Below are 15,527 nucleotides of genomic sequence, written 5' to 3'. Positions count from 1 at the left end.
GCTTTTTGTTTTTAACCTATTTCATGTCAGAATAATTCTATTATTAACCACTTTGATTTGATTTTTCAACTCTCCAGGTGAGTTTCCATTTGATTAGCAAAATGTGACCCCCATGTCTCCTCTTTTTCTCTCTTAATAGACATAAATGAGCTCCAGATGATCATAATTGCGTGATGCACCAAACTCCATTCACCAAACTCATGATTTTACCCCACTTTGACACTACTAACTTTGTTCCCTGGTGCCTTTCCGATCAAAGATGTAAGGGTAGGGGTAAATTGAGTTTCTATAATTAATAAGTTAATTTCCATAAAGGTAATTAGGCGAGCAGACACAAGGTCACACACACACAGACAGAGATGATTTAGCCAGGGATGAAAATAGACATATTAATCCTTGTCTCCCATTAATCCACCTCGCTGTCTGGGAATAATAGGCCTATCAGTGAAGCCTGCTGTGTGCTATTATTAGACAAACAATAAGTGAGCCATAGGATTAATAGCCAATGCCTTTTCTTTATACACCTGTGCAAGAGGCTATATTCCAGACTTTTGTTTACACAGATGCTTCTTGTGGAGGAGCTCAGGGATGTTGTTGAGATGGCTGCGTGAGTGTGCACATTCGTTCAAAGCGGGGAGAGTGTGAGAGAACGAGAAGGACTCAGGAGAGACAAGAGAGAGAGCAGGAGCATGTGTGGCCCAGTGTGTGAAAGTATGGGAAAAATGAAAAGAGACAGCGGGAGTCCGGAGAGGAGGGTGCCGGACGGCTGATAAAGGAGCTTATGAAGCTGCTCGGCATGACACACTCACACACACATGCACACAACACAGCACGACGTGACACTGATAACAGCTGAGATAGATTTGACCCTTCTAAAAACAGTCTGCGGGGGGAAAAAGAATGAGACGCGGAAGAGGGAAAACACAGGAGCAGGACATGGTGTTTTGCATTAGTTAATAGAGAGTTGGTGGAAAGGAGCCAGCACTTGGGGCATTGTTGCCCTGGACTGTGCCCGTACTACTCCTCCATTGGGAACAAGCCAAGAACAATAGTTTTTATGGAACAACAGTGCAAAGCATACCACAGATCCCTTGCAGCATCCTCCACTTTACATTTGGCTGCCTTCAAGCTCTTCAACATACATGTGTAACCGTGGAAAACATCTAAAGTGAAACAGTCATCAGTTGACGTGACAGTCAAAATACATCAGACAGAGTGGAAAAGAAAAGAGAATACCTCAACAGGGCTACACTCCAGCCAGTCACGTTCAGCGTTATATACACAGCCCATATTTGGTGCACAATGGCAGAGCAGCGCTGCCTGAAACCATTTTAAGCGAAATGAGCCCAGATTCGGCAACAGCTGTAGAGACATGGTTTCCTGTGCCGGGGATCAGTGTGCATTTCATTGTCCGAGCGTGTTAGACTGATATGAATGGAAAGGTCACAAGGTCGGTAGCAAAAAGAATCAAATTACTCAGAGGTATGGAATATTAAACAATAAACCAGCAATACAGCCTCTATTTTTATCTGTTAAGGACAATTAACATTATATGTGGTGGACACAGGAAGGAAGACTATTATTCTAGATTTAGTAGCTACACATAAGTAATCAGATTTCTTTAATTGATCAAAGATTGGAGATGCAATTGAATATGTTAGCCAACATGTAGGGGAGCCTCACATAAAAGACACACTCAGTTTGTGGCCTGGAGCGGAGCAAAGACTGCAAGTGTTCCTGGCAGCACATATAAACATCCCCATACTGTAAGAGCCACCATATTGTTCCAATAGAGGAAGATTAGATTATTGAGACACGGTGAATTATCTTTTACTGTATTTTGCCTCAAGGAGAAGGGTCTTTCCTTCAACTCTGTTAACTGATCGCCACAAAAACATGTTTTGCTCCTCTAAGGTATATGGGGTGTATGATACCCAGGTTGCTTAATGTGTATAGGGTGGTTTAATATAGAAATTTAATCTAAGAATATGATCAGTGGAGTTGTAATGGAGTCCATTTTGCAATAGTACTATATATCGCCTGCAGGTTTGCCATAATTGTCGTGTCATGGATCCCTAAACAGGCACAGATGGCTTTGCTCACATGTAGGACCTATTTTTTATTTGTCAGGTCCTTAAAGACAAAATTAAAATGTGTAACAAATAATGTGATAAAGCCTGGTGAGTTACAGTTACACATCTGTTTTCTCCACTGAGATACTGTAAGCTTTCCTAAGTCTCATGGCATGTGTTGCTTTATTGTGGAAAAGTGCAAATAAGCAGACTAAATGCATGTATTAAAGCTAATTAAACAAATTAAACAAATGCAGGCTGGTGGTGACTTTACAATGGAGGCAAATGAGTTCATGTAGACAGTTTTTGTGCTCACGTGCTGACATCTGTTGGCCATTTTTTGTAAATTGCAGTACTAGTACGGTGTCCGTGAGAGGCCATACAACTTTGTGAATCGCGTTTCCCATGCTGCCTTCACGGTTATAGGAAATATTAGTATTAAAAGTTGTACAACAATAAATGATCCTGCAAAGCTTAAAAATGGGAACTAAGCGGTGAGGAAGGATGGAGAGGTGTACATTAGTGTCTTTCTTTGAGTCTTTTGAGTCCAGTCAACTGCCCTCACACATGAATTGCATGAACATAATAATTTGATGACACTCTTTACATCTTGGTGGTCAAGTTTAGTTGTGTAATAAAACCGTCTGGTAAAAAGTCTGCTCCACGTACAACCATTGACAAACCTGAAACGGGAATTTACGAGCAGTCTGTGAAGGCGGCAGTAGAATGGTTGCCTTCGTCCCGCAACAGCGCCGCCATCCCTCCATAGTCTGTTTTTGGTGGAAGCCCCTTCGCAGGGAAGTGTTCGGCAAGGGAAGGGTTAAGGAGTTTATAGGGTCCAGATCGATGCCCCCTCTCCCACACGTCGCCATGAACAAATGAATTCGCGGGGAATTAAATATCAATTTCACAAAGGAGAAAGAGTCCTGTGCTTTGAACCCGACCCCACCAAGGCTAAAGTGTTGTATGACGCTAAGGTAATGTTTTTGCGCAAGTAACTCAGCTCTTCTGTTTGTTCGACTTTGTACAAGGGAAGAGTTTATATTGGAAAAGCAAGGTTGTTTCTGCAAGGTTTTTGGGGGATATATGAATTGAGTGTGAAGGCCAAATGGGCCTCTTAAAAAATAGCGTTAGCTCTTCACGTAACGTTAGCGCGAAATTGATTTCTTGCATTGTTTCCGGGTACGTTTGATTTCACACGCCTCTTGTTGAAGCGCATGATTTGAAGTAGTTAAGAAAAGCCAGCTTTATGTTATTTAGGAGCTGTTAGCTCATTGTAAAGGAGGCTGTTTGATGAGGCATTCAGCCCAGACTATAGCCATTGCGTGCAGAAACGTTATTTTAGAATTAACGTTAACATTACATGGTTTATAGGTCACTGAAGTAGTAAGAGCAGTAGTTTAATGCCAACACCTAAATAATAAACAAACGCACCAACACATCTGCCCTGCTAACTTAGCCACCACTGACCGCTGTAACGTATCAGTTCGCTAACAATATTTCTGTCTAGCTCTTACATGCGATTCTATGCGAGCTAAGACGATAAGGTGTATCTGTTTAAAGCAGACAAAAATGCCCTAACGTTACCCTTAGTTCGTGTATTATGTTGTTGTTAGCGAAGTGCGCAGTGTCGTTTTGGCTAGCTGGCTAGCTAACGCCAGTAGGCGGCTTGTTTACATCAACGCGCTGTAGCTTGACGTCTGCTAACCAATGTTAGCTAACAGGTAGCATTAAATGTCGTTCAACTGAATGTTTGTGAGTTGCAGTAGTGTAATAAGCTTCGAGTTTTTATAGTAACCTACTACATTGCAGAATACCAATCTAGAAGTATAAAGTAAGGTGTGCTTTTCAACATGTTTGCAGCGAAACATAGCTAACATGAGCTAGCGTGAGATAGCTCACGAATCAGAGGCAAGATGGGAAATGCTGTTCATTATTGTGTAACTGAACATAAAAGCCCATGCCCTCTGATATTCTTGAAGCTTTAGGCTTCCAGGTAGAAGATGAACTGTGAATTAGCCATAGCTTGCGTCGTATTTGCCACTGTGACATTATATACAATCATGATTTGCTAAAAGTAACTAGTAACTGCAGCTGACAACATGGCAAACAATGGAGCAAAACTATAGTATGCAAATGGAACTAAAAGTATAAAGTCTTAAAACAGTGATTCACTGAATATACATTGATTTGACCTCTTCTGGCTTGATCAAATATAGTGTTCGAGTGGAATCACTGGCTTCCAAACCACATACGGCTCACTTATGTGCTCATTGTGTGTTCACATTACAGGTCCTTGATGTCTTGATAGGTACAGATGAACATGGAAGAAGAATCCCAAAGTATCTGATTCACTTCAACGGTTGGAACAGGAGGTAACTTGAGTTGGCTGTTGCCTACCTGCTTAACAGCATCAGACACATTGTAGTGTTTATCATTGCAAAATCTCATCAGTTTGTGTAATACAGTAGCTATTGAACACTGCTGTCAATCCATGCCAGGTGTGTGTGATTTTTTAAATTTTTTTAAATGTGTGTGTGTTTGGGCAGCTGGGATCGTTGGGCTGCTGAGGATCATGTCCTAAGGGACACTGAGGAAAATCGAAAATTACAACATAAACTGGCTCGCAAAGCTCTGGGTCGCATGTAAGTTCATATTATGTGAATTTTTCAGTCACAAAGGTAAATACATCAAAATATATAAGTTTTATTGTATGTGTACCACTTAAAACTCTCTCATTAAATGCAGTTTGTTACTTGATTATAGTAAAGTCTGTCAATTTCAGACAGGCTCAATGCTGTCAGTGAACATACATGACACCTGTAGCTCACATCAGTCCAGTGCACTCTGTCTGGTCCTTAATTTAACCTTTCTATTGGTTTGTGCTATCTTCAGACGAAACTGATAGCATGTGTTTTGTTTTCTTCCCCGGCGGTAGGAAGAGAAAGGGATGGGCGAAGAGGCGCCGTCGTCAGTCTGGTACTAAATCCTCTCTGAAGACTCTCCCCAAGGAGGACGACAGTGATGACGCGTGTGAGAAAGCTTTCTCCGTCTTTGTGTCTCGCTCCCAGGCTCCCTCAGCAATCAAATTAATCCCTCTGTATTCTTCCTGCCTGTAGGTTTGATTACGTCTTCAGAGAGCAGTGACGGCGACGATTCTGACCCTGAGTCTTCAAATAGCGGGGACAGCACCTTCTCTGAGGATATCAACAAAATGGTGAAGTGGATCAGTTTCCATCTCAGACAAGGACATTAATAGATTAACTTCTAATGAGGGCTAACATAAAAACACCTTCATTCCATTGTAATATCGAATTGTAGTAAACCGTTAAACATGTTCTGGACCTTAACTCTTTTGGTAACCCAGTGTTTTTGTACGATTAAGCTGTTTTAGTTTTATGACCATGACTTCTGTCCATAGAAAACCACATCCTGTTAGTTTCTGTATAGCACGTACCTGAACGTTCACATCGCGTTTGTTTCAGAGGGTTGAACCGGACATTAATGTTAAGAGGGAATGTGAGGAGAAGATCGTCCACGTTGACATCAACATCCCAGATGTTCTGAAGAAGAAGCTGGAGGATGACTGCTTTTACATCAACAAGAGGAAGAAGGTACATACTTGATAAATCTGTCTTAAGGAGATGCAAGTTTACTGTAAATCAGCTATTTTCATTGTGTGTGTGCATCAAATTTTCCATGTTTTTCTCTCCAAGCTGGTGATGGTTCCCTGTCAGACGAATGTGGTGCACATCTTAGAGTCCTACGTCAAGCACTTTGCCATCAACAAAGCATTCATGGCTAATGAGAGGTACCGGCGCCAGCAGAACACCACACAGAGCAGCAGCCCACAGCCAATCCCTCCGGAGAAGAGGTTAGTCTACACACACTAAACAGAGGCAGTTCAGGCAGTAATTGAATATTACAGAATTTGTCTTCCTTTCTGGTTGGATTCTACGGAAGCCCGAAAGGGCCATGCATTCATACATTTTATTTCCTCCGTTTTCCTGTGATAACGAGTTAATTTCAGTTGTTATTTCGAGATTATAACTCGAGATCTCGAGAAAACAACTGAAATTAACTTGAGATCTCGAGTTATAATCTCGAAATAACAACTGCCGTTTTCCTGAGATAACGGGATAATTAATTTGAGATCTCGAGATAATGACTGTGATATGATAGGCCTGAGATTATGGAGACGTCTGGGACCTCGTAGCTGGTCAGCTGTGTAGTTAACGACGACATCAGGCTCACTTAGATTGCGCCGCCGAAATAGCTGAAGCCTTGCTAACCGTCTTTTTAGATTACGCACACTAATGTGTATATTATCTGTAATAGCAAGGCATAATGCTACTTCAGCCTGTGTCAGGCCTTGATTGAAAAGAAATGTGACGTGGTCATCGATATGCTCCTGCTCCTCTGACATTGCTACACTGAATGATGTTTCCTGCAATGATTTAATATACTACACTATCGTTTTATTTTCTCAAGATCTCGAATTAATTATATCGATATCTCGGGAAAACAAAGTTTTGTTATCTCGAGATCTCGAGAAAATTATCCCGTTATGTCGGGAAAACGGCAGTTGTTATTTCGAGATAATATCTCGAAATCTCGAGAAAACAAATGAAATTAACTCGTTATCACGGGAAAACAGAGGAAATAAAATGTATGAATGCATGGCCCTTTAGGGCTTCCATAGGATTCATATTTTGGTAATTCCTCTGTAATGGTTCGCAGTTCCATGTCTAAATTAAATCAAATAAAAATTTTATTTCCTTTGTTTAAGCGAGGAGTTGTGTAAGGAGATGGTCGATGGCCTGAGGATCACATTTGACTTCACCTTACCCATGATCCTCCTCTACCCCTGTGAGCAAGCTCAGTTCAAAAAGGTCAGCTCCTCCAGGGTTTTTCTGGCCATCAATGAAAGCTCGCCCTGCTCCAGCAAGTAAGTGTGCCACAATAAATCAAGTCTAATATGTTGTTTTAGAAATCACAGCTCGACTGTGACCTGACTACGGGGCTCTGCCATGAAACTATAAGTCTTTTTCTCTCAATTTGTGTTTGAAGTGCCCAACGGGAGCGCAGCCCGAGCCCATTGGGGCACAACCCACCCACCCCCCAGTCCACAGATAGCCAACCAGCCCTGAGCGACATCTCTGCCACCACACCCACTGCACCAGCCCCCACCCCGAAGCGCCGGCGCCACCCTGACATGGACTGCATCTCATACCAATCGCAGTCACTCAGGCGCTCCACAAGGAACACATCTGGAGGTGACCGGCCAGCTGAAGGAAGCAGTGGAGGTAATCCGTTGTGCGTTTAACATGAAGAGAATGCACTATTTATTATTGTATGTTTTATCAGTTATTTGCGAAGCCTATTGTAACAAGGACTACACTAACACATTATTGTACCAATCAGGTGGAGGCAGTGCCACAGCGTCCCCGCAGCTCAAACGCCGATTGGTCGACACCTCAGCCCAGCCCAAGTTCTTCCTCAACCTCGACAGAAGTAAGTTGACACCCTTTTTTGGGGGGCTATTATTGAAAACTGTGAACTAGTTGGACTTCTTTCTGTTCATTATGTGAAAAATCAATGTTTTCATCTTATCTAAATAAGGCAATATTTTAGTTAAGCCTTTACAAGGGTTGTCATAGCAGCAAAAGCACAGGTCTGTTCCATCTTTAATGTTGTTAGTTGCACCTGTGTTTGACAAGCCAAGATGTACACAGTGAGACAAATCTATTGTTCTAATCACATCAATATCAAAATGATGCCTTTCATGAAACATTCAGTGTGGCGGCATCTTTTTGTTTTTTGTAATTACCAGTTTGGCCCAGTAGATGGTGCTCTCCTACTCCTTTCCTCTCACATTCATCCCTCCTCCTCCTCCTCACAATGACTTCACTCCATCAAAACTTTTTGTGTCGACACGGTCCAGCAGCGCTAACCTACACAGCAAGGGCTTTATCTGTAAACATGTCGTGTTCTTTCTCTTTACCCAGAAACCCCTGTGCACAGCGGCTCATCTTCCCCCTTGCCCTTGACGCCAAGCAAAGAGCGAAGCGGGCCTTTCTATGGCCTAGAGAGCCGGAGAAACAATGAGCTAAACGAGGTGATGGGATTGTGTGAGATGAATGTGCTGTTAGCTGGAAGGGAAACACTGTCTTGCTCAAGGACACTAGAAAAGAACTGTAAATGGCCTCCATCATTACAGAAAGCTACATGTGTGAATTGAAATAGTGGTTGTTCTGTTCATGGCAATTCCAAATGGTATATACTGTACGTGAAAGACCCTATTAAATGTTTTTTTCTTTATTCTTTAGGTCCTCAGTTGGAAGCTGACTCCTGATAACTACCCTCTGAATGACCAGCTTCCTCCACCATCCTACTTGTACGGAGCACAGCACCTCCTGCGGCTTTTTGGTTGGTGTCCCCTATCATCTTTCTCTCACTGCTTCACATGTCATACAAGATTTAAGTGGTTGGATTGGAGTGGAGAGGAAAAGTTCACAGTCCCATCAGTTTCCCGTCCCTCTGTGGGACTATTTCCTCACTCACTGCCCTGCTTTCCTTTCAGTGAAGCTTCCTGAGATCCTGGGAAAGATGCAGATCCCCGAGAGGAATCTGCGAGCCCTGGTCAAGCATTTGGAACTCTTTCTCAGGTAAATCATAATAATTGAATTCAAATAAATTGCATCAGTGTTATTACCTTTTCATGCATCAGTGGTCTCAGAGGTAAGTGCTTTACAAAGCAAGAGAGGGACAGAAACTACTTGATTTAAATGGTTTACAGAGTACAGGTTTCAAGTTTCTTCAGGCTGTGCAGATGGGATAGTAATAATCTTTGGTTCACTCAGGCCTGAAGGCTTACAGCTTCTTCTCCGAAACATTCAGGCATAATATTGAAATCTCACCCCGTTCTTGAAAAATGGATTGTGCTGTCAGACGGAAAGAAGCTGTGTAAAATCATGTATAATTTCCTTGGAGGATAAATCATTAAAAGTTTAGGTGGAGCATTTAATGAACGGGACATTAACTAAGAAGCATTCCGACTTAAAATATACCTTGCTAATAACCTGCATGATTCATTAACCAAGGTTTGACCTAGCAAACCATTAAAGCTCAATATTAACTGCCAGCTTTGAGCTGCAAGAAGTTCACATTTCATAACTGGAGAGGAAACCTGGAAGCCACTGGTAGTCTCTAGAACAACCTTGACAAATGTATTTAATATCTCATGTACAGTACCCTGATGTAGCGAAGTGTTCGGTAGCCCGCTTCACAGTAGCATAGTAAAAGCAAGAGATTTAAAGGAGGAGGACAGCAATAGTTTTCATCGAAAGACAAAAATAGTGATTGTCGGGAAAATATCAATACACCAAAATAATCCAGAAACACCAAAACAAAAAGGCAAAGGAAATGTAAGTAAATGAGAACATGGAGGGGGGTGGAGGGGAGGGAGAGATGGAGTGAGAAAGAGCATGTGTTAGAGGGAGGGAGATGAGTGGGCGTTACACAAGCGCGGGAGTCTAATCTTTAAATCCTCCCTAGCGATCTTCAGTTCAGCCGGTCCCAAACCTGAGGGATTTAGGTCCTCTCATTCTCTAATCAAACACACGCGCTACCGCCTCCTGCCACCGAGCAGTGCTGTGGAGCAGCACCTGAACGCAGCACGGAGCGGGCGCAGAGACAAACCTGAGTCCCCCATCCTACCACTCAAGCAAGAAAATGTATATAAATAAATAAACCGGAGCTCAATATTTGGTGCCATAAAATCACGAGGTGGTCTTCTGAAAATAGCTCGAGCTGGCATTCATGTCAGAGTGGTGTGCGCTATGAAAGGATTACAGCATTCAGCTACATATGTGATGCTTCTCCAGATTTTTTTTTTTCTCACGTTGAGACCGATTGGTTCTAAAACAGGATTGCTAAAACGGGACAGTAGCGCTGTGCAAATGCAGTGTCATCAGTAGTAGGGTCGGAATGTCTTTTAATTCACTCCAGCTGCAGCAGACTGCAAATCACTGGTGCATGTCTTTCCATAGAACATTATTCAGCTAAATGACACGAACAGTAACTTGGATGCAAAGACGAGTGAAGTCCTTAAAAGTGAATTACTTTTGCAGGGTCAGCCTCCTCTATAGCTCTACTATGCTGAACTATAAATTGTTAGGGCAGGATTTATGATATTCAATACAGGAAACACCTGACTTTTTTTTTCATCGTGACTAATTAATATTTTCTGAGTTTTGGAGGCTCGACAGGACACTGGACACAAACTGAAATCTTTTGGGAAAGCCTTCATGCCTTTTTTACTGCGAAATCAGCCTCGTGGCAGATTGTGCCGAGCGGGAAAAAAAAAACTGATTGATGTCGCAGAGACTGAAGTGCAATGCATTCTGGGATTTGGCCACTGTTGATCTCTCACTCTCCTTTTCTCCGCAAGAATGATTATGATTAAGTGTGGGGTTGTGTGTGTGTGCACGTTATGCTGATTTACAATGTGTATGCCTAAAGCGGCTTGCCTTGTGTTATTACTGATCTTACAGCTATAAAGATTAGCACAAGCCTGAATTTCTGGCACCGAACTGCCAGAAAAATTATTTTCCAATTAATAAATATCCACGGAAACCTGTTCAGTGCATTTCAATGAACCTCTTTGAATCAATTTCATAGCTGCAGTGAAGAATAACGCTTGAATAAACTTTAATTTCTTTAAAGAAAGTGTGTTTACCTTTGATTCATTCACTGCGGGGCTGTCATGTGTCTCCTTTATTGTCCCATTAAGGTTGTCTTGTTTGTCATTCGTTGTCAAAGCATTCTTAAATTCTCTGATGAGGATAATTTGTTTGCATTGAGATTAGGAAGGCCGGTGGAGCTAAGATGAGATGGCAAGATTTAGAGGATTTGGCCGAGTAGCGGATACTAAGAAGATTCCGGATTAGTTTTCCCCGCTACTGATTAGATGGGAGGGTGGGGAGGGGAGGGGAGGGGGATTTTTCACTCTTTCCCTCTCTGACTGTTGGTCGGTCATTCTCATGTTCTCTGTCATTCTCTCATAGCGATTGGTTCTCTGGTGGTGGTATAGAGATGGATGAGGGGGTTTTGTCTCTGGCACATATACCCCCAGCAGAGGTCAAGGGGGCTTGGATTTATGTGGAATGAGCCAGGGATATCTAGGAAAACAAGACGTCGATGTGAACTGGGACATGATCATTTCAGATACTTCCCTGTCATTGCTTTTTTTTTCTCTCCATGTAAGCCAGTCGGGTCCGTGCCGTTTTGTCATGTGGCAAACGGCTTATGTTGAATATTTAATGTGAACAGAGAGGACAGCTGAACATTGTCGGAATCAAAATATCTCACCAGATTTCCCTCTCCTGCACTTCCCGCCCCCTTCCCGCCCTCTCTCTTAGGTTTATGGCAGAGTTCCACGAGGATTTTTTTCCTGAGTCTGCATATGTGTCAGCGTCGGAGGCCCACTACAGCATGAAACAACCGAGGCCGGTTTATTGAAGGAAACGTCTGCTATTGTGTTTCCTTCCCTTGCTTGTCCCTACCCTGACCTACCCCTCAGTTTGTCTAGACTGACCTGTCTGGGCTCCTGGACAGAGGACTAAGTAACAGCTGTATTGTTTTCCTGGACCAACCTTGCTTCTTCTCTTCTGGCCTAAAGTTACTCTTCGTGCTGTTGCCGTGTGGAACCAGATGCTTCTTCCATGCCACTAACCCTCACCCATGCTCTGTTTGTGGGACTGTCCTGCATGTCAAGCCACCATGCGCTGCTTTGCTTCAATGTACTGCTCCAAGGCAAGTCGAGTGCTTTGTGTTGGCATGCGCTACCTGTTTGTAGGCCAGGTATTGGCATTTTTGTTACCTGGTCTACGCTTTGTAAGACCAGGCTAAGCCTGGAAAAGTCTCCAGCCTCTCAGATGTAAGAGGCCAAAACAAAACCGTTTTGAGTCACTCAGATGTGGAAGCAGACACAATCAAAGCTGTCTGGTCCCTTTTTCTCCCGCTCTGACTTTGTTGCTCCTCATAGCCACAGTTTGGAAATATTGTGGCCTATTCAAAGAAAAAGAAATGGGAAAACACAGATGGAACAGTCCCATTTTCTTGTTCTACCTGCCCAATAAACTTATTTTGGAGACTTTGGTTTGCCTGTTTGGTAGCTTGGCCCCTTTTTATGTGCCTCCCATGCAGCGTCGCCAGTGATCATCTTCCAGATGTGACTCCTCTAACGATACAGTAGGACTTTCTCCGTTTTCTGGAGATGCTTCGCTGCCTTCCCCGAGCATTTCTAATTTACTGACTCTTTCAAACTTTCAATCAAAAATGTTGTTTTCCCTGTGGATTTTACACTTTTTGATGTGTAATGTTCACTGGGAGTCCATCAGAGATTTGACTCATTTCTTGCGTTGCTTTTCATGTTGTCCTGTGCATGTCTGATAAATGTCTAAGAGCTTTTTTTTTCTGTCTGTTCTTTTCACTGTTGCCATCTTCTAACAAAAAGGATAATGCACAATGGCAAATGTGCTGTGTTCAACATATCGGAGAGTAAACCACATGTTGCTCCTTTTATATGCATACACAGAGCAGTGTCGTAATGTCTCGATTGAAAGGTAATCTTTATCAGTAGGTGATCTAAAGACATAAAACTTGAGTCTCTGTATCAGAAAGATCAGACAATCACTTGAATGTGGCAAAAACAAGATTAGCATACATTTATGTGATTTACAACATAACGACTGATGCCATTTGCTATACATTTTGTAAGAAGTAGAAACAAATGCGCAAATAACTTGTAAATGCACCAAAAGTGATTCTTTTATGGTTACTTGTCATGATATTGTGAAAATGTAAATACCAAACACCTGTTGATCAGAATGTTATTTATTTTTCTTTGCACACCAGCGGGTCACTCTGTTCATATGTTTGTTGAATTGGTTATAAAAATAATTGACAAGGCCCTTTCCAGACTTAAAACACGAAGAATCTGAGCTGTTACTTGAACAAATACATCCCTCTAAACAGTATCATATAAATCGTTGTATTGTAACACACTTGTACATATAATACGATGTATCCGTTTCCTGTGTTATGTACAGAGGCTGTTTGCGTAGCCTGTTAGACTTTTCTATTGTGTTCATTTTCAAGAATGTCACTTTTCTTTAGCCCTGTTAAATAAAGACTTTCTGAAGCTAATCAACTTGCTCAAATGTACAAAAGAACCATAATTATGAATGTCTTTACTCCAGTTTTTCTAATGTGAAGTATCACTTTGATTGATGTCTATTCATTCCCGCAGCTTTTCCTGCCTTTGTGCATTTCACTGTAAGATGAATCAGCTGGGAGCAGGCCAATGGATTCAAATCACCAAAAACCTCACAAAGTACTCCCCTATTAAAAGTTAAAAGCAGGCAGGAGAATTTTATCAGCTACCTTGACCTTCCATGTCCCCGGACTATAGCTGATTATTTCTTAGACCCTAAAAAAAGCAGTTGCCACAGCTTGACATTTTGAATCTGCAGTCCTTGTCATCGTGGCTCTTCTATCTGCCTTCGAAGTGCTTAAAAGCAATCCCACGTTGAAGTGGCACTTGTATATAAAAACTTGACACTACTTTGACATTATTTAATCAGAGATGATTAAAAGAAAAATTGCCATAATAAAAGCTAAATTGGCAAGACAGGGCTGCTATTGATGCGATGTGACACGGTCATTGTTCCCCTGGCGAGCGTTAAAGAATAAGTTAAAGTTTGATCAAATTAATTTACCCTTGTCTGCTGAAGATGGATGGTGTCTTGTTCTAAGCAGACATGGACTTGTTTTTGGCCGAGATAAAAGTTCAATATCTTCTAATTCAGATGCTTTTGGAACTGGTTGTCTTGTAACACCACTGTGTTTGGTGTCCAAAGTGTTGTTATACTTCATCGATACCTATTCGGTGTCGATAAAGACCTGAAGGATATAGGTTTACCGTCCTATAATGCAAGTCTTCTCAAACTTCATAGGTCCGGTTTCTAATGTCCGGGGTCTGGAAAAATTGGCGATAACAAAATAACATTTATCAGTTGATTAACGTCACATCTTTTACATCTTTAGTAATTAATTATGTAAAAATACTGCTGTAAAACAACTTAAATATGTATTGGCTACTTGGGGACCTGTTGTATAAGGATATGGTTAAGTTTGCTGTAAACAAATTGATAAGTTGTAACAGATGGCCTATATAGGTATTATAGGGTTTATGAGGTGCGCTCGAACGCACCATGAAATCCCTGTTGGCGCACATATCCTTTGCCAGTAGATATCAGGGACATGCATCTGAATGCACCATGTGTCAAACTCCAACATACACAGCAGAGGAGGAAGCATAGATAAATCTATGGAGAAAATGGACACCAAAACGTGGCAGAGACGCTCAACATTGTTTCAAATTAAATGACTTTCGATGCAAACTCTTGGTGCGGGGACAGACTGGGAAAGTATGCACAAATGTGGTGCTTTGTGGACTCTGTTTCTGACTCAGACATATTCTTACAACTACATTTACTCGGGTTGAAGAAGCTGTGTATGCCTACTGGAGAAAATGAGACACATGCAGCGTCTGCGATTTAGACGCTGACAGCAAATTCTCTGGTGTAAAGTGCATGAACTTGGCGGCAACAACACACAACACTCTCTCCAGCAGTGAACTCACCACAGTATCATCGACAGGGAAATAAGCCACATGAACACACAATAATCTGCTGACAGGATAGCTGTTAATGATCTCCAGCGACACTGTGTATTCAACATCACTATAATTATTGATCATTAGAACATTTTATTTAGAAATATAAAACATAAGGCTTCATAGCGTAGCCCATTTTAGTCTTGATGATAAAAGGTGTGGACTGGGTCTGGGCTGATTTGTAGTTCAGTCGAGATGTGGACCGGAGTCTGCTCTTTGAAAAGCCCTGCTATAATGTAATATTCCCTCCTCCAGCATCCAGTGTTGTCTCCTTCAAAAGTGAGATGCACGAGGGAGTGAGACATGCACTTAAAGATGTAAGTATCCCTTGGTGGCAAAGTAAAACACTTTTGCCTTCAGGCATGGTAGGACAGCACTGGTTTATTTGGAGCATGCGGATCCCTTTGGGCCCTTGTATGGTTATACTTTAGTTCTGTCACTCCCTATCTGGTATAAAATATGGATGGAGCTTTCCGGACTGAAAATCAAAGCCAATGCCGAAGTGCCTAAAACCTGCATGTATGTTTCTCATGCCAGCAGGGGGGGCGACTCCACCGGTTTAAAAAAAGAAGTCAGATTGTATGTAAGCTTATGAGAAAATGATGCTACTTCTAACTTGATTTATTACCCCAGTAAACAGAGTGTTAATGGGTTGATGCTCACAATTGCTAGTTTCAAGTCTTCTTCAATACAGCATGATATTCATTTAATAA

General features: G+C 41.9%; 1 protein-coding gene across 1 annotated transcript; it reads left to right on the top strand.

Moving 5' to 3' along the window:
- Positions 1-2,802: 2,802 nt before the first annotated feature.
- LOC140992293 (MSL complex subunit 3-like) lies at positions 2,803-13,283 on the top strand. Its single transcript, XM_073462596.1, has 14 exons — positions 2,803-3,049; positions 4,365-4,447; positions 4,622-4,717; positions 5,011-5,105; positions 5,192-5,289; positions 5,558-5,686; positions 5,789-5,946; positions 6,862-7,020; positions 7,143-7,378; positions 7,497-7,586; positions 8,081-8,190; positions 8,402-8,501; positions 8,656-8,740; positions 11,495-13,283. Exons 1-14 carry the CDS (start codon positions 2,951-2,953, stop codon positions 11,592-11,594), a joined length of 1,638 nt encoding a protein of 545 aa, XP_073318697.1. The 5' UTR covers positions 2,803-2,950; the 3' UTR covers positions 11,595-13,283.
- The last annotated feature ends 2,244 nt before the right edge of the window (positions 13,284-15,527 follow it).

This window comes from Pagrus major, chromosome 24, assembly GCF_040436345.1.
Source record: "Pagrus major chromosome 24, Pma_NU_1.0".
NCBI classification, from domain to species: Eukaryota; Metazoa; Chordata; class Actinopteri; order Spariformes; family Sparidae; genus Pagrus; species Pagrus major.
This window is presented reverse-complemented; position numbering and strand designations above follow the sequence as displayed.